A 24764-nucleotide genomic window follows, 5' to 3' on the forward strand; every position below is an offset into this window, starting at 1 on the left:
ACAGGTCGAGTCCACAATTTGTTCATCAATCCATTCATCCGTCTACCTGAATGTCCATCAGATCATCAGCAGGATGCTTTCCTACCTCATGCCGGGTGGATCATGGGGGTTGTTGAACCATACTTCACCACGCCAGTTTAGTGCGGGTCGGTGATGCGTGTGCCCAGGGGCCGGTTTCACACATCGCTCACCACTGATGCTATCCACACCCGAGACTCGAACTCAAGTCGCCGAGCTCGCAGGGCAGCGCGCTAATCACTGGTTATCCACTGCTCCTCCGCCCTATCAATCCATCCATCTATTCATCCGTGTCTCTGTATCTGTCCCTCTCTCCGTCCGTCGCCCTCTTCCTCCCCCCGCGTGCAACACAGCATTAGGCACGTTGGCGGGAGGTTTATATCGATTCGGCCGTGATGGATCGTGTGAGATAGGATGAGCAATGGCTTAGCGCCACGCCGGATTGATACGCACGCCGTTTGGATAGCGATTGTTCCGCTCAAATCTCAGCGCCGCCGCTGCGCCCGGACTGCGAGAGGGATTCTGCTCGCGCCACGCTGCGCTGCGCCACTGCGATGCACTCCGGACCGTCGGGCACGCTACCCCCCCCCCCCCCAACATCCCCCCCAGCCAGCCCCATCCCCCAGCACTCCCCCCACCCCCACCCCGCCCCCCCATTTGAATTGGTCCGGAGAGCCGTGGCAATTGGACAGCCTGAAAGGAAAAATAAATAGACAGGGAGCATATTAAAAAAGAAACGCGCGCGGGGAGTTTTTAAAAAATAATAATATAAATATGTGACTCCGTCGTCTGTGTGTGTAGCGGGGGTGGTGGGGGGGGGGTCTGGTAGAGTGCGAGAACCCGTTCGGTCTTGGCGCGCCGTTAAACTGAAAAGCGAAGAAAGCGCTTTCGCTCTGCCCGCTCCTGCCCGCAGCCTACACCGCTGGTGTCCCCGTGTCTGCAAGCCCCCCCCCCCCCCAGACCATCGCTCTCTCTCTCTGTTCTTGTGTTTGTTTTCCGCTTTCGGTATTAACAGTCGCTGAGCAAAGGCCCGAACTACTGCCAAGCAGGCCAGCAAGATACAGCGTCGTTTGACGGTGGCGTCGATGAGAGTGAATGGATTTGCCGAATTGAGCCGACGGTTGTAAGAGCTTGAAGATGGGAGGAACGTCTAAAGTCGGGGCAGCACATACAGAAATAACCTCCATAAGTTGCCTCGCCATTATCAGCATCATCGTGGTCGTCGTCCTGCTTGTTTGGCTTCTTCCATCAACATCGCCGTGACCTTCACGTTCAGTTGTAAGCACGGCTGCTGAGCACGGGCCCAAGGGCATGAAATGCCGATGGAGCAGCAACGAGCATCATCACGGCTGAATGTGTGCCGGGTGAGAGTTCATGAATTGAGCCAGAGTTGTGTAAGAACTTAGGAAAAGCGATGATGGGCGGAGAAGGAGCTGACACCACTCACCTGATGCATTCAGGGTGGCTCAACACGTCCCATTACTGAGATAGACACACACGCAAAACAATGTGTGTTTTCACGTAACCTTTTAACATGCATCCCAATTTACACGAAAATCACTTCTTATTCACATGAACGTATTAACAATTAGTGGAAATGTCAAAGCACGTCTTGCTTCTGAAATGGACGAAGAGAAGGGTAGCTAAGTGAGCTTTAAAATGAGTTGCCTTCATTGTTAGGGGCGTTTGACAGCGATCAGCCACGGAATGACAAATTGCTCCGCGTAATTACGTGCAATCAGGGAATACAACTATACTACAATAATATCATCAAAGCTATCACCAAAACAACTGTCAAAATATCGAAATGATAAGTTACACGTTGTCCCGACAACTCACTTTTTCGGCCGCCCCTCATGAATAATCGTGACTGGTGTAATATTCTATTGACGTTCTAGAAATAATGAAAATATATTCGGCACAAATGTAGTCGTCGTCTCTGTGGTCATGAACGATGACGACACGAAAAGCAACATTCTTTTGTTAAAAAAAAACGTTGATAAGTTTTTTTTTCATTTCAAAAAAAAAAATGCAACATTCAATTCCAAGCCTTACAGCACCGCCTTTATCACCACGCAATATAAGTGCTGCGTGACAATCAAGCTCACGTATTTTACCTTTTCGGAGCCGGGGTGTGTGCCCCAATTTAAATCCGGGTGGTTGGTGCAATCATCACTGGTGACCGGGCCGAGACTGAGAGAGACTCTTCCACTTGAGAATCTGATATAGCCGTCGGTTGGTGAATAATAATAATGATAAAAGTTATTTCAACTTGTGACGCGCAGAGTATTCGCTCACTCCCGAGAAAATAGAACAACATTGAGGCACGAGGAAACCAGAGAGCTGGTGACAGAAAATTGCCCAAGCTCTGGCGGTCCTCTATATATCCAGGTTTTATCGGCAATTTCATGAGCGTTTACATGTGGGAGGAAACCGGAGCACTCGGAGAACACCCACGCGTGCGAGGGGGAAATACTCTATCCCATGCCGACGGAACACGCGGAGTCCACATTTTTTTGCTGTACCGCCTTCTCCTGGCAAGCCAGGGTATGGCAGGGAATTTCACAACGTTTGTGCAACGTTAAAGGGGTAAAGACTCAAACGTGCAGGGTCGTTATGCACTGCTCTGTGAGAGTCACCAAAGAGATGTTTTGTTTCATAACATGACTCCCATGGCATCATTTTTGTGCCCAAGATGCACGCACCATAACCATATTTTCAAGAACGAATTATTTAACAATTTCCGCAAAATTGCATCCTCATAAAATGTTGATTTCAGGCGAAATGGAGTGGACAGTACAGGACAAACGAGATGCAACATAAAGCGATACGGTAAAGATGAGGCCAAAAGGAATGAACTCTAAAGTAATATACTGTGTTTAATGACGTCACTAGTTGGGCTGCTGGAAGAGACTATAATAATAACATTACCTGCTTGATCGCCTCGATTAATCGCACGCGCATCGGCAGAACTCCCTTCTCTATCTCCATGCATAAATAAATCTGTCTAGGATCCATTGGCCTGTAGGATTTTCTGATCAACCTTGGTCCAGCAGCAGCAGCAGCAGCATTTGTTTAAACAATCAAATGCGAGCTGCATTGCCAGACGCTATCGGCACGAGCACTCCTTCCGAATGACAGGATCAGGGATGGCAGCGTTGGGCCACCGCTGTGTTTTTTGGCATTCGAACCCTGAAGCCCACGGCCGCTCACCTTCGCAGCATTTGCAGAAAATAAATGACAGTGGTGCGAAACAGCGTCTGCTGGGAAAAGTCTCTTCTGTCATTCATTACTTCGCTCGCCGTGGCTTCGGACAGACCTGTGTCTGGCGTTCTGGCCTCTAACGTCGTTGTCCCCCCCCCCCCCCCCTCTGTGTGCCCCCCCCCCCCCCGTGTGCCGGCAGCAAAACGGCAAGGTGACGAGGTTCCAGGTGTCTCCCGACCGCAAGTTCGTGCTCCTGGAGCAAAGCACCGTCCAGGTGAGAGGAACCTCCCGCCGGTGTCTCCCACGAGCCACCTCGCACCGCACGCTCCACCACACGCGCTCCACCACACACACTCCACCACACACACCACCGCACACACCACTGCACGTGCTCCACCACACACGCTCCACCGCACGTCCACCGCACGCGCTCCACCACACACACCACCGCACACTCCACTGCACACACCACCACACACACCACCGCATACACCACCCCACACTCCACCACACACTCCACTACACATACCACCACACACTCCACCACACACTCCACCACATACACCACCCCACACTCCACCGCACACTCCACTACACATACCACCACACACTCCACCACACACTCCACCACATACACCACCCCACACTCCACCGCACACACCACCACACACTCCACCACACACACCACCACACACACCACCGCACACTCCACCACACACACCACCACACACTCCACCACACACACCACCACACACACCACCACACACTCCACCACATACACCACCCCACACTCCACCGCACACACCACCCCACACTCCACCGCACACACCACCGCACACACCACCACACACTCTACCATACACTCCACCACACACTCCACCACACACACCACAACACTCTACCACACACACCACCACACACAACACCACACACACCACCACACACTCCACCACATACACCACCCCACACTCCACCGCACACTCCACCGCACACTCCACCGCACACACCACCCCACACTCCACCGCACACACCACTGCACACACCACCACACACACCACTACACACACCACCACACACTCCACCACACACTCCACCGCATACACCACCCCACACTCCACCGCACACTCCACTACACATACCACCACACACTCCACCACACCCTCCACCACATACACCACCCCACACTCCACCGCACACACCACCCCACACTCCACCGCACACTCCACTACACATACCACCACACACTCCACCGCACACACCACCACACACTCCACCACATACACCACCCCACACTCCACCGCACACTCCACTACACATACCACCACACACTCCACCACACACTCCACCACATACACCACCCCACACTCCACCGCACACACCACCCCACACTCCACCGCACACACCACCCCACACTCCACCGCACACACCACCGCACACACCACCGCACACACCACCCCACACTCCACCGCACACACCACCGCACACACCACCCCACACTCCACCGCACACTCCACCGCACACTCCACCGCACACTCCACCACACACCACCACACACACCACCACACACACCACTACACACACCACCACACACTCCACCACACACTCCACCACACACACCACGACACACTCCACCACACACACCACCACACACACCACTACACACACCACCACACACTCCACCACACACTCCACCACACACTCCACCACACACACCACTACACACACCACCACACACTCCACCACACACCACCACACACACCACCACACACACCACTACACACACCACCACACACTCCACCACACACTCCACCACACACACCACGACACACTCCACCACACACACCACCGCACCGCCTGCCTTGGGAATACTGACCGCCCCACGCCGTTGGCTAGGGACTTGACGTAATGTTCCGCTCCGTGAGAGCGGTAGAGCTGGGCTCTCCGACTGTGTGAGTGATTGATCTCTGTACTCCACCCATTATCTGCTCCCCTACCCAACCAATTGGATTAACACAAAAATAGTTGGGGGGGGGACAGGGGGGGGGGAGAAAAAAAGACATCACCTCTGCTCCCCGCTGTGTACGGGAGGTGATGGGTAAAGCTTGCTGAAGTAATCGGTACCCGTCGGCCGCGTCACGCTGGGCGTGGCTTGAAGGGGGTTTCCAGCCTTCAGGAGGCTGGATGTCGGGGCGGCCACTCTCTTTGAAGGAGTCCAATTGATTTAATGCAAAAGGGAGTCTTTTATTCACCAGGTACTCATTTGCAACTGAGTTGACTTAGATGAGCCCCGTGAAAGGATTGTAATACTCCTCGCCACTGGTTTTAACCGTGACGAGGAATCGCACTTAGGTCACAGGGTTTGTAGTGCAGTGTGATTACTCCTACACCACCGAGCGTGCGTGCACATACATCCACAGACGCTTCAACATACGTGCAGCACAACATGCGTGTCCATCATGGCATGCACCCAATTGACTGTGTGTGTTTACATTGGCTCGAACGAAAATGGGCCAGTGGTCGTAACAATTACATAGCGCGTAGCACTCATTCGCGCTGGCCGAGATAACACCTTAACAAACAGAGGACCACAGAACTTGGGCAATGGTTGGTGCGGGCCCACCGCGTAGTGTTGCCGCCTTCCTGCCTGCCCCGGTTTCTCGTCGCCGTCTCTGCGTGAGAGTGATCAATAAGGGGACGGTCGGCTGTCTGCAATGCGTCGGCGCTAGAGAAGCGATGGTCACCGATGATTAAAAAAAAATAACGTGTATATATAAAATAAAGAAGGCATGGAGCTTCTGTACAGGCATCCGGCTTCAACTGAATACAACCGCGCGTGTGAAAGCACGTAATGATTGTCGGGGCTCATGAATCAATGGCTCGTGTGTAAATTGGAAGCCTTGAGGTTTTTTTTTCTCGCTCTCTCTTTTTTTCTAATTTTTTTTTTCTTTCTAAAAGGCCGCACACAAGCGCGCGGAGGAGAAATGGGCGGGTGTGGCGCGCGCAAATTACGGCGCAAGGTCGTTTATTTCTCCGGAGATTTATGGCGCCGCGCAAATGTTCAATATCGTTATTGTCCTGTTAATTCGGCGTGTGGCCTCGTAACAGAATGCCTGGGTCAACCCATCGCGGGAGTCATTATCTTGGAGTATATTTGTTTCTTCCCTTCGCTCGGATTTACAGCAGCGACGTGCGGTGAGGTCAATGGCTGGGGAGGCACTGGCTCGTGTCAGAGCCAGATTCACACACTGAGGGGAGGGCGTGGCCTCACGGATGGGGGCGTGTCCTCACTGAGGGGGCGTGTCCTCGCTGAGGGGGCGTGTCCTCACTGAGGGGGGCGTGTCCTCACTGAGGGGGGCGTGGTCTCACGGAGGGGGCGTGTCCTCGCTGAGGGGGCGTGTCCTCGTTGAGGGGGGCGTGTCCTCACTGAGGGGGCGTGTCCTCACTGAGGGGGCGTGTCCTCGTTGAGGGGGGCGTGTCCTCACTGAGGGGGCGTGTCCTCGTTGAGGGGGGCGTGTCCTCACTGAGGGGGGCGTGGTCTCACGGAGGGGGCGTGTCCTCGCTGAGGGGGCGTGTCTTCGTTGAGGGGGGCGTGTCCTCACTGAGGGGGCGTGTCCTCACTGAGGGGGCGTGTCCTCGTTGAGGGGGGCGTGTCCTCACTGAGGGGGCGTGGCCTCACTGAGGAGGCGTGTCCTCGTTGAGGGGGGCGTGTCCTCACTGAGGGGGCATGGTCTCACTGAGGGGGCGTGTCCTCACTGAGGGGGCGTGGCCTCACTGAGGGGGCGTGTCCTCGTTGAGGGGGGCGTGTCCTTACTGAGGGGGCATGGTCTCACTTAGGGGGCGTGTCCTCACTGAGGGGGCGTGGCCTCACTGAGGGGGCGTGTCCTCACTGAGGGGGGCGTGTCCTCACTGAGGGGGGCGTGTTAGACACGAACCCCTCAGTGAGGCAGATGTGATAGCTGCCTCACTTTTTCATTGCAGTTTTATGACCAGACCAGCGAGCCTAAATATCTTCATATACATACCTGAAATAAGTTACCTGGCGTATGGAAGGCGAGGACATGAAATGAAGGGGTCTACAATCATCACATTGGTGACATACTGAGATAGTAACAGGCACGCGCTTATTGCCCGCGCTCCATCCAGTTACTGAGGGGTTGTGTATTTGCAGCGGAGCTCCGCAAATTTGGCGATTTAGACTATAAAAATGATCGGAATCGTACAGAAATGACAGTTATAACACAGATGAGTGGAAAAATATGCATATTTATTTTATCATTTACTTTTCGTAACAGCTATTTTCATAGGTGAGGCTGTGCCTCCCCTGCCTCCCCTGACCGCACGTCCCTGATTTGCATCGTCCCCCTCCTCCTCCTCCTCTCGCTCCACTGGAGCCGGGTCCCCCTTGAGTCGACGCGGAACACGACGAAGCCGAATGTGTCAGTCAGGTAAAGAAAGAGTGGCAGCCTTAGGAGATGTGCCTGCTCGCGCAAATTCCGGCACAGAAAAATCCCCTTCGCTATCGAGAGCACGGGCATCATAAGACATGTTTGGTAGTCAACCTTGTGCGATATTCCCTGGGTCTTTCGGTAAAGTCACGTAGATAGGTTCAAAGAAAATAACAAAAAACTGCGTTTCTGATGACGATCGTCCTGATGACGGCCGCTTGTGTTGTGATCGAAACGTCGTAGATTTTTTTTTGTTATTTTCTTTGAACCGATCTACGTGACTTTACCGAAAGACCCAAATAATATGAATTCCTGCAGGCAGGAAAGCTTGAAGTCAAGATTTAACCTTGCGTGACTTGTTTTTCTAAATATATATTAAGGTTGCTTAGCACAGCGGCGAAGGCCAATCATGCCTAGCGGTCATCCACAAACAGCGCCATTGGAGGTTGCATTAAAAATGTGTTTCGCTGATTTCCTGCTCAGATGAGCATCATTGAGGCAGTGCCAAACCCTTACTCACAGCCCTCTCTCTGCCTTGGCAGCTGCTCACAGCCCTGCCTCGCAGAGCCAGCGGTAGAATTCCCACATCGCTACTGTTGGTCTATCCATGGGACAACCGCCCTTCGCTGTTTAATAGTTAAGAGGCAATACGTATATGGGAATTTATCAAGGTTGTAGCGAAGCGGGAAGATCGACGGTGGGAGTGAATATGCCTCCGAAACGTCGTGATTTTTAGTAAATTTTTATTTTACTTTAATTAATTAAAAAATTTTACCTACGTGACTTTACCGAAAAGACCCAAGAATATGAGTCCTTGCAGTCACGAAAACTTCAAATCTAGAACAGAACGAGGAAGTACGGCGCTACGGCAGGTGACTTGATCCGCACGAATATCGCATGGAGCGTAACGATGTCGGTGAGCGAGTGGGCGAGGTGTGGGGAGCGGTGGGGTAGCGGTTAGCGCGCTGCGCTATAAACCCGGCGATCCGGGTTCGATTCCCGTTCACGGCCAATATCAGTGACGATTATCTGAACCGGTCCCGGGCCTCCACTAGGTCAACTTGTTGTAGTAGGCGTTGTTTTTGTAGTCGTTGATGTTCTAGTTGTTGTTGTTGTATTCCTTGTTGTTGATGTTGTAGTCGTTGTTATAATCATTGTTGTTACAGTCATTGTTGTTGCAGTTGTTGTAGTCGTGGTTGTTGTGGTAGTCGTTGCAGTCCCTACTCATTCACTCAGACCTATGTGTCGCAACAGTGAACAGCTCAAAAAGGCTGATATTGAAGCTCCGGGAAGCCAAATGGACAAAATAAAGCGATGCCCTGGAGCGCAGCGTCCCAACAACCCCACTGCAAAACATCACCGTCGACAAAACATGGAACCGCCTCTGCAGCGCCATGAACAAAAGCCGCCTGCTTGGCAGTTCCCCGCAGCTACCAACCCACCTCCATACCACGCTTGGACGATGAGGGTGCCACCCGTCGAAAAGAGGGGGACCCTGATCATTGGCGTCTCGTGACGTCTCCACTAGGTGGGGCTGTTGTGAGTGACCTCTGAAAATGTGGTGCTCTAATTAAGAGAAAAAACCTCGTCATGCTATTGGCCTCCCCGTGGAAGTGACATCACTGTCTTATGTACCAACGGTAGGCATTTATAAACTATACGAACAACAAACCAACAAAGCACTCAAATGCTGTCCCCATGACCCTCAAGTCCACACCACACAACCCCTTTGACACTGCCAAAAACCGAGACCTGCTACATTTGCACGGTGCCACCTGGCGTCGTGACATCGTCGTCGTCACAGCCACGGGCGCCTTTTTCACTGCCCCAAATGGGTCTCAAACTGCGTGGCTAAAATGCGATGCGAATCGCAATAAATGAAGGGGACATCTCTCACTCGGACGCCTTCACAGCATCCCCGAGACCTCCCCGAGGCACAAATCAGACTGTGGTGTTGCAGCGGTTTCTGATGGTATCTTCAGTGGGCAATCCACATTGAAAGAATCATCATATTAAAAAAAAAACGCAACAAAAACTATTTATAGAAAAGCAATTTTACTCGAAAAAATATTTCTCATCTCCAGCTGCTTGGTCGGGTGGTGCCCCCACGCCCTTAGTGGACGAACCGCGCCTCTAAATGGGAAGAGATCGTAGCCGAACTTGATTTCACACACTCCAGCAGCACGTGCTGCAGTCTAATACTCAGGCCTAGGAGCTGCTCAAAAGCCCCCTACTCAAAAAACGCCCCCCCCCGTCACCCCCAACCAAATCTCCAGCTACCTGCTGCTTTCCATAAGCAAGGTACCCCTGGATAAAACCACCAAAAGAAAGGTCCAGAGAGACCTAAGACAACAACTCCAGAAGCACCGAGGACACAGCAGCCCCAACCCATTCGAGGTCAGAACTCCAGGTGATACAGGGCCTGAAGAATGGAAAGGCAGCAGGATGCGACAACAATCCTGCTGGATGATTTATTTTTTCCGCCTGAGGACGACCGCTTGTGTTGCGATCGAAACGTCGTGATTTATTTTATTTTATATCTACGTGACTTTACCGAAAGAACCAAAGAGTATCGATTCCTGCAGTCACGAAAGCTTCAAATCAAGATTGAATCCTGTGATCATTCATGAAACACCTGGGGCCCAGAGCTCTCACCTGGCTGACACGTTTTGACAACATGGATATGAATTCCAACACCATCCCAAAGAAATAGCGGACAGAGAAAGTCGTCGCCATACCAAAACCCGGATAATAACCCCAGACCTTGCAGCCAGCTACCGCATAATCTCTCTCCGATCAGTCCCATACAAAATCCTCGAACGCCTCACTCTCCATCGCATATCCCCTGCCGCTGAAGAAGTCCTCGTCTTGGAACAGGCTGGTTTCCGCAAGGGCCGCAAGAACAGCAGAACAGCTTCCGGCCCTCGCCACTCGCATCGAAAATGGCTTCCAGAGAAACCAGAGCACAGGAGCCGTCTTCCTCGACCGCACAGTTGCCTATGGCACCGTCTGGCGCACTGGCCCCCTCCTCCTCCTCCTCAGGCTGTCGCGGTCACCTCCCCGAATTGGCAACCAATAACCTCGCGACACTACTGAGCAATAGACGTTTCAGAGTTCACATCGGAGAGGCAAAGAGCACATCATAGAGAAGAGACGGACTATAAGGGTCTCCCTCAAGGTTCAGTGCTAGCCCCCACTCTGTTCAACCTCTACACAAATGACATCCCAGAAACCACCAGTTCCCGACAATGCATACACGCTGACGACATCTGCCGAGCAACCCAAGCTCCCAACTTCGACACCCTGGATCAGACCCCAAACGAGGATACAGCAAAACTCGAACAACGCTGCAACACGTGGCGACTCAAACTAAACCCTGCAAAAACTGTGCCCACTGTATTCCACCTCCACAACGCAAAGGCCAATAAAGAGCTCAACATCCAGATGAACAACTACAAGCTACAGCACCACCCCAACCCCACAGACCTCTGGGTGACCCTGGATAGGTCACCCACCTTCCGGGAACACCTGAGGACGACAACAGCCAAGGCCAAAACCAGGAACAACCTCATCTCCAAACTAGCTGGCTCAGCATGGGGCGCCGCGATCACCACCGCCACCCTCCGCACCTCAGCCCTGGCCACTCCCATTGCCAGCCACAGAATACTGTGCACCTTGTCTGGTCAAGGTCGCCGCACGTACACAGAGTCGACACGCGGCTAAACGCCACCATGCACATCGTCACTCGTACACGACGACGATCCACCCTGCTTCCCTGGCTCCCTGTCCTGGCAAATATCACCGCACCCCCCGCCACATATCCGGAGACTCGCAATAACCCAGAAAATTATTGAAAAAGGTCCCCAACGCCCCACACCTGCCGCTACACGAGGACCTCTTTAACCCACCAAAAATGACGCCTCCCCCTCAAGAAAGCCGATTTGGAAAGACCCAACCAACCACTCACCCAGCCACCCACCCACCCACTCACCCAGCCACCCACTCACCTCGCCACCTACCTACTCACTCACCCAGCCACCCACCCACTCACCCAGCCACCCACTCACTCACCCAGCCACCCACCCACCCACTCACTCACCCAGCCACCAACCCACGCACTGACCCAGCCACTCACTCACCCAGCGACCCAGCCACCCACTCACCCAGCCACCCACTCGCCCACTCACTCAGCCACCCAGCCACCCACCCACTCACTCACCCAGCCACCCACTCACCCAGCCATCCACCCACTCACTCACCCAGCCGCCCACTCACCCAGCCACCCACTCACTCACCCAGCCACCCACTCACCCACTCACTCACTCACCCAGACACCCACCCAGCCACCCACTCACTCACCCAGCCAGCCAGCCACCCACCCACTCACCCAGCCACCCACTCACGACTTCAACACAAATCTCACCTGGACACAAGAATGGGAGTCACTGGACCGGGCAAATAACTACCTCATGACTACCCCCACACAACAGCAGCCCCCTGGTTTCAACCTCCCCGGGAAGGAGTGGGTCCACCCCCAACAGGTTCAGGACTGATCACGGCCCACGCCTCGCCAACCTCCACCGAGGGGGCATGAGAGCAAGCCCCTTCCTACGTGTCTGTGGGGTAGAAAAACCGTGCACCACATCCTAAAAGTCTGCCCAATCCACAAACTCAGCAGAGGCCAACTCACCATCAACACAGCAGGACCGGAAGCAGTCGCTTGGTTTAGGGACTTTGCGATCGCTAAATAAAATAAACAATACGTGCTGTAGTCGTTGATGTTGTAGTCGTTGTTGTTGTTGTCGTGTAGAAAATGCTTGGGCAGCCACGTCAGGCGAGCCGCGGATGACCGTGCTCTTCACGGTGATGGGATAATTAGGTCAAGGAAGTCCGCGGCATGCGGTGCGCCAGCGATAATTCGTTTAATCCATTTCTAATTCTGTTTATTGGAGCCAATCATCAAGTCAAGGACAATGGCGGTCCCTGATGGGGCACGCGTGCACGCGTGCGGCATTTCGCACGCGAACAAAAAGCTTTTGGACGAACCCGGCGACCCCTCTGTTCGATGATTCCTGCACGTGTTCGGCGACGGGAATGCCGAGCGTAGCCCGAGCCTCGCCCGAGCTCACCTCGGCCTCGCGTGGGACGAGAACGGCGAGGGCTGTTTGACAGAACCGTTTGCGCTGGAGAGACGAGAGTAGACGAATGTTGCGTAGTGCTCACCCCACAACCTCCGGTCATGTACGCATAGGTGCTCGCTAACAGCACGGGTGATTGGTGCTCACTAACAGCACGGGGTGATTGGTGCTGCTAACAGCACGGGGTGATTGGTGCTCACTAACAGCACGGGGTGATTGGTGCTCGCTAACAGCACGGGGTGATTGGTGCTCACTAACAGCACGGGGTGATTGGTGCTCACTAACAGCACGGGGTGATTGGTGCTCACTAACAGCACGGGGTGATTGGTGCTCGCTAACAGCACGGGTGATTGGTGCTCACTAACAGCACGGGGTGATTGGTGCTCGCTAACAGCACGGGGTGATTGGTGCTCGCTAACAGCACGGGTGATTGGTGCTCACTAACAGCACGGGGTGATTGGTGCTGCTAACAGCACGGGGTGATTGGTGCTCACTAACAGCACGGGGTGATTGGTGCTCACTAACAGCACGGGGTGATTGGTGCTCACTAACAGCACGGGGTGATTGGTGCTCACTAACAGCACGGGGTGATTGGTGCTCACTAGCAGCACGGGGTGATTGGTGCTCACTAACAGCACGGGGTGATTGGTGCTCACTAACAGCACGGGGTGATTGGTGCTCACTAACAGCACGGGGTGATTGGTGCTCACTAACAGCACGGCGTGATTGGTGCTCACTAACAGCACGGGGTGATTGGTGCTCACTAACAGCACGGCGTGATTGGTGCTCACTAACAGCACGGCGTGATTGGTGCTCACTAACAGCACGGGGTGATTGGTGCTCGCTAACAGCACGGGGTAGTTGGTGCTCACTAACAGCACGGGGTGATTGGTGCTCACTAACAGCACGGGGTAGTTGGTGCTCACTAACAGCACGGGGTAGTTGGTGCTCACTAACAGCACGGGGTGATTGGTGCTCACTAACAGCACGGGGTAGTTGGTGCTCACTAACAGCACGGGGTAGTTGGTGCTCACTAACAGCACGGGGTAGTTGGTGCTCACTAACAGCACGGGGTAATTGGTGCTCACTAACAGCACGGGGTGATTGGTGCTCACTAACAGCACGGGGTGATTGGTGCTCACTCACAGCACGGGGTGATTGGTGCTCACTCACAGCACGGAGTAATTGGTGCTCACTAACAGCACGGGGTGATTGGTGCTCACTCACAGCACGGGGTGATTGGTGCTCACTCACAGCACGGGGTGATTGGTGCTCACTAACAGCACGGGGTAATTGGTGCTCGCTAACAGCACGGGGTGATTGGTGCTCACTCACAGCACGGAGTAATTGGTGCTCACTAACAGCACGGGGTGATTGGTGCTCACTCACAGCACGGAGTAATTGGTGCTCACTCACAGCACGGGGTGATTGGTGCTCGCTAACAGCACGGGGTGATTGGTGCTCACTAACAGCACGGGGTAATTGGTGCTCACTAACAGCACGGGGTGATTGGTGCTCACTCACAGCACGGGGTGATTGGTGCTCACTAGCAGCACGGGGTGATTGGTGCTCACTAACAGCACGGGGTGATTGGTGCTCACTCACAGCACGGGGTGATTGGTGCTCTCTCACAGCACGGGGTGATTGGTGCTCACTAACAGCACGGAGTAATTGGTGCTCACTAACAGCACGGGGTGATTGGTGCTCACTAACAGCACGGGGTAATTGGTGCTCACTAACAGCACGGGGTGATTGGTGCTCACTAACAGCACGGGGTGATTGGTGCTCACTAACAGCACGGAGTGATTGGTGCTCGCTAACAGCACGGGGTGATTGGTGCTCACTAACAGCACGGGGTGATTGGTGCTCACTCACAGCACGGGGTGATTGGTGCTCACTCACAGCACGGAGTAATTGGTGCTCACTAACAGCACGGGGTGATTGGTGCTCACTCACAGCACGGGGTGATTGGTGCTCACTAACAGCACGGGGTAATTGGTGCTCGCTAACAGCACGGGGTGATTGGTGCTCACTCACAGCACGGAGTAATTGGTGCTCACTAACAGCACGGGGTGATTGGTGCTCACTCACAGCACGGGGTGATTGGTGCTCACTAGCAGCACGGGGTGATTGGTGCTCACTAACAGCACGGGGTGATTGGTGCTCTCTCACAGCACGGGGTGATTGGTGCTCACTCACAGCACGGGGTGATTGGTGCTCACTAACAGCACGGAGTAATTGGTGCTCACTAACAGCACGGGGTGATTGGTGCTCACTAACAGCACGGGGTAATTGGTGCTCACTAACAGCACGGGGTGATTGGTGCTCACTAACAGCACGGGGTGATTGGTGCTCACTAACAGCACGGGGTGATTGGTGCTCACTAACAGCACGGGGTGATTGGTGCTCACTAACAGCACGGGGTGATTGGTGCTCACTAGCAGCACGGGGTGATTGGTGCTCACTAACAGCACGGGGTAATTGGTGCTCACTAGCAGCACGGGGTAATTGGTGCTCACTAACAGCACGGGGTAATTGGTGCTCACTAACAGCACGGGGTGATTGGTGCTCACTCACAGCACGGAGTAATTGGTGCTCACTAACAGCACGGGGTGATTGGTGCTCGCTAACAGCACGGGGTGATTGGTGCTCGCTAACAGCACGGGGTGATTGGTGCTCACTAACAGCACGGAGTGATTGGTGCTCGCTAACAGCACGGGGTGATTGGTGCTCACTAACAGCACTTGGTGCTCACGGTCCCGGAGACACCACTGCTGCAATAGGTGATGAAATATCCCAGGATGCTCTGAATACCTGTACAGTACGACGATGATTTACACCCCCACCCACCCCCCACGTGCTCATGGTTGGATGGATTGTCATGATTTGGTTCAAGAATCAATTTATTGGTTGTGTCGTTAATTTATCGTCTCCATGGGATTGTTTTTGAGAATAATATTTGTCACATTTGTATCATAGCTTTCGCTCCGTTAGCCTAATTGGTGCATTAGCATGCCATGTCTATTCAATCACCGTTCATTTGCATGTCATTTGCATCACATTTACATACATCATAATTGCTTCTCATGCGGAACCGAGCGATTGCGCATTCCCCGCTGGTTGCAGAGGTTCTCGATTCGAACCCACTGACCGCCCTGGTTAATACTGCGAGGGTAATGACCGTAATAACGATGCTCCTTTGCTGTCAGTTTCGCAGTGGACGTTTAAGACCCCGTGACATCATTCGCAAGAGCAGACCATTGCGTGCCGGCGTCACGGTCAAAATTTGTCAGATTTCGACAAACGACACCGAAAATCACTCAGTCGGGATTACACGTAGCAGCAATCATCGTTCCCCTTACGGAAGACTAATTCCCTTTTTTGCAGGCCAGGTGCTGAGTCACCTTGTGCCGCACAGGGTAAGCTGCCACTGGGGGGGGGGGATGGGGGGGGTGGGTGTCCTTTCCAATGTTTTGAGATAAGCCGTGAGATGCAAAGCGCTCTGAGAACGGCCTCGGGGTATTAGGGGAGATCGCTGCATGAAAAACACATCATTCTCACCGCCGTCATTAGCATCATCATCGTGACGATTTACTCGTTCAAGTCGACGCAGGCAACGCCCACAAAATTCCCCCTTGCACAGCCTCCCCCCCCCCCAAATCGCCCACCATTCGTTCTGCGCCGCGTGGACGTGTGGTGGGCGGTCGTGGGTAGGGCTGCCGGGGGGCCACGGGGGGCCGCACGCGAGGAGCCACCCTCCCCCCGGCCTCAAACAGCCAATTTGTGGCCTCTCCAACCGCCTCGCTCGCATCGCTGGCACCACGGCTCACCCACCCGGACGCCCGCTCGCCCACGCTCACTCGTTGGCTCGCTCGCTCGCTCGCCCTCAGAGGAAACGCGCGGCGTTCAGAGAGAAAAATCAACACCGGAGCGAGTGCTACATACGAATAATAATAGTAGACCGATAGCAGAAATGCAGTGACGATAACAGCATTGTTAAATTGTCTCGAGTCTTTTGTCTTCACGTATCTCTGACGGCCAAGCTACCGGCGAATAGTGATGAAGCTCAAATCGTCACAAAGTATTTTACCCCAACGCGCACAAGTATTTTAGATTTGGAGTTTCTGAGAGGCTTCATTGTGACGGGTTTCAAAACGGGAAACATTCCCCATACGACAGCCGAGGGTATAATGCGGAGCTCGAATGCGTCTGTGGTGTTTTATTCTATGACATTCATAACATAAAGTCCATTATACAATATTCATTTTATTTTCACGCCCAGCAAATTCGGATTGGGGTTTTTCTTGTTTACTCTTCCTGCTGCCCGCCAAATGGCGGGACGCAGTCTGGCTGGGAGGGTTTTGTTACGATTAAAAGTCATCATCATTCTTTCCGAGCTCGGGACAACTTGCACGGGCGCGTGGTGTCGACGGGGGGAGAAGAGAGAAACGGTCGTCGTCATTGTTGTTGTTGTTCAAAGGTCGTTAAGGAAGGAGTTATACTGGTAGGAACATCCTGGTTACACCAGCCCACAGGGGAGTATTGTGTCCGCCCGTCCGTCGTGCAGGGAGGGGCTGGGTGGGGAAGGAGGGGCTGGGTGGGGAGGGGAGGGTGGGGCTGGGAGGGGAGGAGAGGGTGCGGAGGGGCTGGGTAGGGAGGGTGGGGAGGGAGGGGCTGGGTGGGGAGGGTGGGGCTGGGTGGGGGGTGGGAGGGGTGGGGCTGGGTGGGGAGGGGCTGGTCACCCCGTGGTGTCCATATAAAACTCAACATTTAACCTACTCACGCCGGCTTGTGCCCGCCCTCACAGTCGGGCATATTTGCGGAATTCACCACGCCGCCGTTGACCCTGGCCATTGACCGAGCAACCCAACGTTCCTACCAGCTCCCTCCGCAGGAATGTGTTTGTGGGGAAAATCACCTTTAATGCAATCACGTTAGACCACGTCATTCGGAGGACAAACATGCAACAGCGGAGTAACCATTACTCGTGGAGTACTCTGATCCCTATTTGCTTCAATGTTGTACGCATTGTTATGTTAGTGGCGACCCAGGTCACTCGTGAACATGAGACTCGCGGTATCTGGATCGCATCTGTTCTCAGCAGGCTAAGATAAATGAAACTTGAAACTACAATTATTAAGCGGCAAGCAGCCTGTCATGTTAAGCTCCGAATTCAGGGTTCCAATTATAAAACACGCCATTCGTTCGTAATGATTACACTGGTCAACACACTTTTTCTGGAATAAGATATTCCAACGGTTTTAATGTAATTTTGGGGTGCTGATTCCAAATCTTGCATCAGTTTTTGTCTATCACATCAGTTTTTGAGATATCAAATATTGCATTTTCAATAAAAACTGCAGAAGAAAAATATTAAATAAATGTGGATATCTACATTAAATTATATTATAAACACACTATCCTAAAAATACAGCACCATATTTTAACACTAAAGCAGTCACTGACTCGCAACAACTTGCAATCATAAGTGACAGAGTTAATTTCGGGTAAAATCAATGAAAATGGGGTTTGCCTGATGGCATAAATCAGCACCCTGAAATTAGTCTAAAACAGCTGCAAAAGTCCAGGCCAGAAAAATCTGGTTTTTTTTGTTGACCAGTGTTACCCTCGCCTCTTTACCTCGTTGGCAACAGATGATTGCATGTGGCGACGGGGGATGGCACCGCGCCTTACAGAGGAGAGCGGTGCGAAATGTATCGACTTATTACGCCGTGCGTTGAGATTCATGGGGAGGACACGCGGAGGACTTTGAAACGACGTTGGCGTTCTTCGTGACGGTCATTAGACCACGCTTCCCCGGGGACAAACGGGACACACTCGAAGGCGTTGTCCGCGATCTTTGTTGCTGGTGTCCGTTGCAAAGTGGCAACGACAGCAACTGCGCCCGATTTAAGTCCAGAGCAGGCGATGCTCTGTTGCAGCTGCAATTCGATGTGAGCTTACATCGCTTGCCAATGCCGCCACGGCAAGAGATGCTTCGCAGAGGTTTGGATTCAAGCTAAAATAAGTATATATATAAAAACATAGCATGAAATACCTCAAAATGAATTCTATATTGATTTCACATGAATACAACTAAACCTTTGTTTTTTTTAATGATTCTATATCAATGCTAATTGTGTGGTCATTCTTTCAGACAGCTGCAGCAAGAATTGACGGTACTTCGGAATTACGAGTGAGAAGTGACGTTGAGTAACGTGTACTTTGTCGACGAGGCCACACACAGGGCTCCGAATTTAAAAAGCCACCACGGCGGCTAAAACAGCAATCATTTTAATTAATGCACAAACAGTGGATATGATTTGCAGCAGGAGGCACGCTTACAACTTGGAATCGGCCGTTCTAGAAGTCACCTCTAAGCTCTTAACCGCTAATGTCGGGAGCTTAGAGTGGACGGCTTGAGGTAAAATCCCTGTTGGTTGCCTCAGCAGCCATATCACACCACATTTGTTTTGTTTTAAGTTTTGCTGGCTGGCTGGCTGGCAGGCAAGTGCGAGGCGGTGACGTCACGACGCAAATCCGCGCGATGACGTCACCCGCATCTCGCGTCGCTGAGCAGGGTTCGTGCGTGCTGACGTCATCACGCCCCCCCCCCCCCCCCCCCCCACTTACCCAACCCATAATTGTGGTTGTGAATCCAAGAACTAATCAGGCAGGGTTAGTCATGGTGCTTTAAATGTAGTTGTGCAATCTTCCTAAAGGACCCTGTTACTCGTTCTCTGCACTGTTGACCTGTGTTGTGTGGTGGTTGTTGTTGTTGTGCTCACGCAGCACCACGGATCTGCCGTGTCAAAAAATGCCGGGCAACTGGCTCAACGGAGACCACCATTCGCGTGATGAATCAAAACGGTCTTGAAAACTTCAGCTGAACCAAACTTTCTGAAACAAAAAAAAATAACGCAACATATTCGTCAATAACACTGTGTGCCTAAAAGGGTTGAAAATATAATCGGTGACGATTCTTCCCAGAACACAAATACAGAAGAAGCCAGAGGCATGGATGGAGGGGAATACTTTACTTTCCATCAAGCGGCCCTGATGACATTTTAAAAATATGTGCTGTTACTATTGAGTAACGGACGATGAAAAATGCATCAATAGCCCCAAGTCGTTTATATTTAAAGTTAAATCAACTTTTAATGTTTTTTTTTTTACTTTTAATGAATATTTATTTTTAATGTGTTAGGTAATGCGTTGTGGTTTAGTTATTTGTACTTGTGCACCGCTGTAAACGCAGCAGCATCACCATGCTATTACTCATAACGTTAAGATTTGCTGTAGCATATTCGTTAACCCACATTGAGTAGCGTGGCACATCTGGGTCAAGACCCCCCGTGACTAACACAAGAACTGGGGAGGCCTTCCAACATCATACTGCCAAATCGGCTGTAAAATTCTGTAAATACTACTACCATTATTGCGTATAATATTTCATATTGTTGTCTTGCTTTGTTGGTACGTTTATATTGTTATTCCTTTTTAAAGTAGTCATTTAAAATCTCACTTCAATCCTCCTCAAAGACGTCTGGCCAATGTAGAAGAGTAGGCCAAATACCACCTACAGAGGGTCTCTCTAGAGCTGCCGCGTGCAGATGCCCTTTTGCCGATTAGCACGTTTGACTACGTACGGTGCGAAAGAAGTTCAACATAGGTACATACACACATTTCATGCGTCTCACATCGTCAGTCGAAGCAGGTCCAGCACATTTGGTACAAACTCCCCGTAAATATTTCCATGATGTCTTGGACGGGAATTGAACCGTCATCTTCATGAATAAATGGGCTCGGTGCCAAGTACACTAACCAATCTCTTGGCGTGCCAATTGTGTCTACACTAGATATAAAAACGTATTTCTGTGTTTTTTTCTATTTAAGATGAACCATCAAATATTGTAATCATAATAAATAATAAATCTTCGTCGAATTTAACATTTAATAGAAGACTTTTCAGTCTGGCCCCCGAGGGGAGAGGTAATGATTCGAGTTATGTTCATCCAGTGATGAAATGCTTTTGTTAAAAATGTGAAATGGTTAAAGATATATAGTATTTTTTTTAAATCACAGAAGAATTGAAAAATGCAATCTCCAAAGTTGTTAATTTTCTTAAACTAAAGGTGGTAGAAACTGATTTCCAAGATCCTTTCTTGCGGTTAAACAGTTTTTTTCTTTGAGCCCTGTAAATGAGTATACTTTCGCTTCATACAAATTGCATTTTCACACTTGCAGTTGTGTGAATGTACGTGCGTATGTACGTGTGTGTGCGTGTTAGCGCGCTGCACTACGAACGCGCCGACCCGAGTTCGATTCCCGCTCACTGCCTGGGCCACCCCTAGGTCGACTCAGCCTCAAGTGAGAACCTGGAGCGTTGTGTAAAAATTACCACTGGGAAGACAAAGGCGGTCGGGCGTGATGCTGGCCACCCACCCCCATGTGTGCCGTGCCGGCCTTCATAGGTGCTCGCTAACAGCACTTGCCCCAACAGTTTGTGAAGGGTGTACGGGAGATCTTTGTCTTTGTGTGTGCGCGGTGGCCTAGCGATGATCACACTGCACTGCGATTCCAGCAAACGTCGTGAGCGGCAAGCGGAGTCCTTGGCCTCCGCTGCGTTGACTCGGCCTCAAATGAGCTCCACCCGGCGCTTCGTGTTGAACATTAACGTTGGTGGAAGCGAGGGGGGCCGCGTGTAGCGATAACCAATGCCACCACCACCACCACCACCCCCAACAGGTGCTCGCTAACAGCGCTTGGCCCCAACTGTCAAAGGCTATCCGGTGGAAAATTTTGTTGAAGGTGTGGATTGTGGCCATTCCCATCGAATGAATGTGCAGCTTTGTAGGATGCTATTGGCATGAATGACCCTAAAAAAATGAAAGCATTATTATTATTATCTATCAACAAACCTCTACCTCTTCGTCATTAATGTCCAAGGGTCCACCCCACCTTCACTACGCTTCTGAGCCCTCACCGATCCATTCACACAGTAATGCCCGGGTCAGTCCCATGATCTCCCCCTCAGCTACCCCTAACCACTCCATTAACAGCATCTAGGTCTCAACTGTGACCTCCTGCCAGTGGGCCGTCACCAACCGCCGTTTGCCTGGATTGGGTCTGGTTAGACCGGGCCATGCTGGGCTCAAAGCAGACTTGATTTTTTTTTACGGATTAAATTAGGGTTGCTGAGCACAGGCCCGAAAGCCGAAAAGAGGCCCACGTGACCAGCCACGCAAACAGCACGATCGAAGGTGTAATGTATAGATACGAGCTCCGACAGTTGTTATTATTATTGAGAAAGGTTATTATAACAAGTTGAGGAAAATAAACGATGGGAGGGATTCTAAAGTCGAGATATTGCACGGTGAGAAGTAGAAATTGAAGTTTTTTTTAATTTGCTTCTGAGATGATCACATCAGCTGACGTGATCTACCCCAACCTGATCACATCAGCTGACGTGATCTACACCACCCTGATCACATCAGCTGACGTGATCTACACCACCCTGATCAAATCAGCTGACGTGATCAGCTGATGTTAATAATTTAATCATCGAAGAGTATGCTCATTATGTTCTCTCACTATTTGATTCGAGGCTGTATTTTACTTTTGTGTCCCTGTACATGCAAGAAAGAAAAAATAGCCGCATCGCCTGTCCACGAGGCAGGTCTCTAAGTGTGCTCGCTAACAGCACGGGCCCTATCTAGCTCAGAGGGCAAGCCTGCCACGATATTATCTCACATCTGATCTGATATAGATTCATATCGTGCATTTACTCCAAGGCGCTGTATATCAATGTCTAAAATTGTACGTTAGATGACAGTGGTTGAGATAAAGATTGGGGTTATTAAAAGTGGAGGTGTCGTTATGGTGACAGTGAGGAGAACAGACGGGAGAGGTTGGTTTAGGGGTTGTGGTAGTGATAGGGGTTGGGGTAGTGATAGGGGTTGTGGTAGTGATAGGGGTTGGGGTAGTGATAGGGGTTGGGGTAGTGATAGGTGTAGTGATAGGGGTTGGGGTAGTGATAGGGGCTGGGGTAGTGATAGGGGCTGGGGTAGTGATAGGGGCTGGGGTAGTGATAGGGGCTGGGGTAGTGATAGGGGTTGGGGTAGTGATAGGGGTTGGGGTAGTGATAGGGGCTGGGGTAGTGATAGGGGTTGGGGTAGTGATAGGGGTTGGGGTAGTGATAGGGGTTGGGGTAGTGATAGGAGCTGGGGTAGTGATAGGGGTTGGGGTAGTGATAGGGGCTGGGGTAGTGATAGGGGCTGGGGTAGTGATAGGGGTTGGGGTAGTGATAGGGGTTGGGGTAGTGATAGGGGTGGGGGTAGTGATAGGGGCTGGGGTAGTGATATGGGCTGGGGTAGTGATAGGGGTTGGGGTAGTGATAGGGGTTGGGGTAGTGATAGGGGTTGGGGTAGTGATAGGGGCTGGGGTAGTGATAGGGGTTGGGGTAGTGATAGGGGCTGGGGTAGTGATAGGGGCTGGGGTAGTGATAGGGGTTGGGGTAGTGATAGGGGTTGGGGTAGTGATAGGGGTTGGGGTAGTGATAGGGGTTGGGGTAGTGATAGGGGCTGGGGTAGTGATAGGGGTTGGGGTAGTGATAGGGGTTGGGGTAGTGATAGGGGTTGGGGTAGTGATAGGGGCTGGGGTAGTGATAGGGGTTGGGGTAGTGATAGGGGTTGGGGTAGTGATAGGGGTAATGATAGGGGTTGGGGTAGTGATTGGGGTTGGGGTAATGATGGGGGTTGGGGTAGTGATAGGGTTGGGGTAGTGATAGGGTCTGGGGTAGTGATAGGGGTTGGGGTTGTGATAGGGGTTGGGGTAGTGATAGGGGTTGGGGGTAGTGATAGGGGCTGGGGTAGTGATAGGGGTTGGGGTAGTGATAGGGGTTGGTGTAGTGATAGGGGCTGGGGTAGTGATAGGGGCTGGGGTAGTGATAGGGGTTGGGGTAGTGATAGGGGTTGGGGTAGTGATAGGGGTTGGGTAGTGATAGGGGCTGGGGTAGTGATAGGGGCTGGGGTAGTGATAGGGGTTGGGGTAGTGATAGGGGTTGGGGTAGTGATAGGGGTTGGGGTAGTGATAGGGGCTGGGGTAGTGATATGGGCTGGGGTAGTGATAGGGGTTGGGGTAGTGATAGGGGTTGGGGTAGTGATAGGGGCTGGGGTAGTGATAGGGGCTGGGGTAGTGATAGGGGTTGGGGTAGTGATAGGGGCTGGGGTAGTGATAGGGGCTGGGGTAGTGATAGGGGTTGGGGTAGTGATAGGGTTGGGGTAGTGATAGGGGTTGGGGTAGTGATAGGGGTTGGGGTAGTGATAGGGGCTGGGGTAGTGATAGGGGTTGGGGTAGTGATAGGGGTTGGGGTAGTGATAGGGGTTGGGGTAGTGATATGGGCTGGGGTAGTGATAGGGGTTGGGGTAGTGATAGGGGTTGGGGTAGTGATAGGGGTAATGATAGAGGTTGGGGTAGTGATAGGGGTTGGGGTAATAATGGGGGTTGGGGTAGTGATAGGGTTGGGGTAGTGATAGGGGCTGGGTACTGATAGGGGTTGGGGTAGTGATAGGGGTTGGGGTAGTGATAGGGGTTGGGGTAGTGATAGGGGCTGGGGTAGTGATAGGGGTTGGGGTAGTGATAGGGGTTGGGGTAGTGATAGGGGTTGGGGTAGTGATAGGGGCTGGGGTAGTGATAGGGGTTGGGGTAGCGATAGGGGTTGGGGTAGTGATAGGGTTTGGGGTAGTGATAGGGGTAATGATAGGGGTTGGGGTAGTGATAGGGGTTGGGGTATTGATGGGGGTTGGGGTAGTGATAGGGTTGGGGTAGTGATATGGGGCTGGGGTAGTGATAGGGGTTGGGGTAGTGATAGGGGTTGGGGTAGTGATAGGGGCTGGGGTAGTGATAGGGGTTGGGGTAGTGATAGGGGCTTGGGTAGTGTTAGGGGTTGGGGTAGTGA

The 24764-nt window shown here is 52.2% G+C and overlaps 1 protein-coding gene across 1 annotated transcript in view; it reads left to right on the forward strand.

The window, feature by feature from the left end:
- The window catches only part of LOC133349755 (inactive dipeptidyl peptidase 10-like), a 541620-nt gene that overhangs the window by 381310 nt on the left and 135546 nt on the right, over nt 1-24764 (forward strand). Inside the window, exon 5 of the mRNA XM_061563474.1 lies at nt 3422-3496. Within this exon, the coding sequence (XP_061419458.1) occupies nt 3422-3496 (75 nt within the window). The remainder of the gene's footprint in view (nt 1-3421; nt 3497-24764) is intronic.

The sequence above is a fragment of the Lethenteron reissneri genome, chromosome 31 (genome assembly GCF_015708825.2).
Source record: "Lethenteron reissneri isolate LAM-NWPU_2019-01 chromosome 31, ASM1570882v1, whole genome shotgun sequence".
NCBI classification, from domain to species: Eukaryota; Metazoa; Chordata; class Hyperoartia; order Petromyzontiformes; family Petromyzontidae; genus Lethenteron; species Lethenteron reissneri.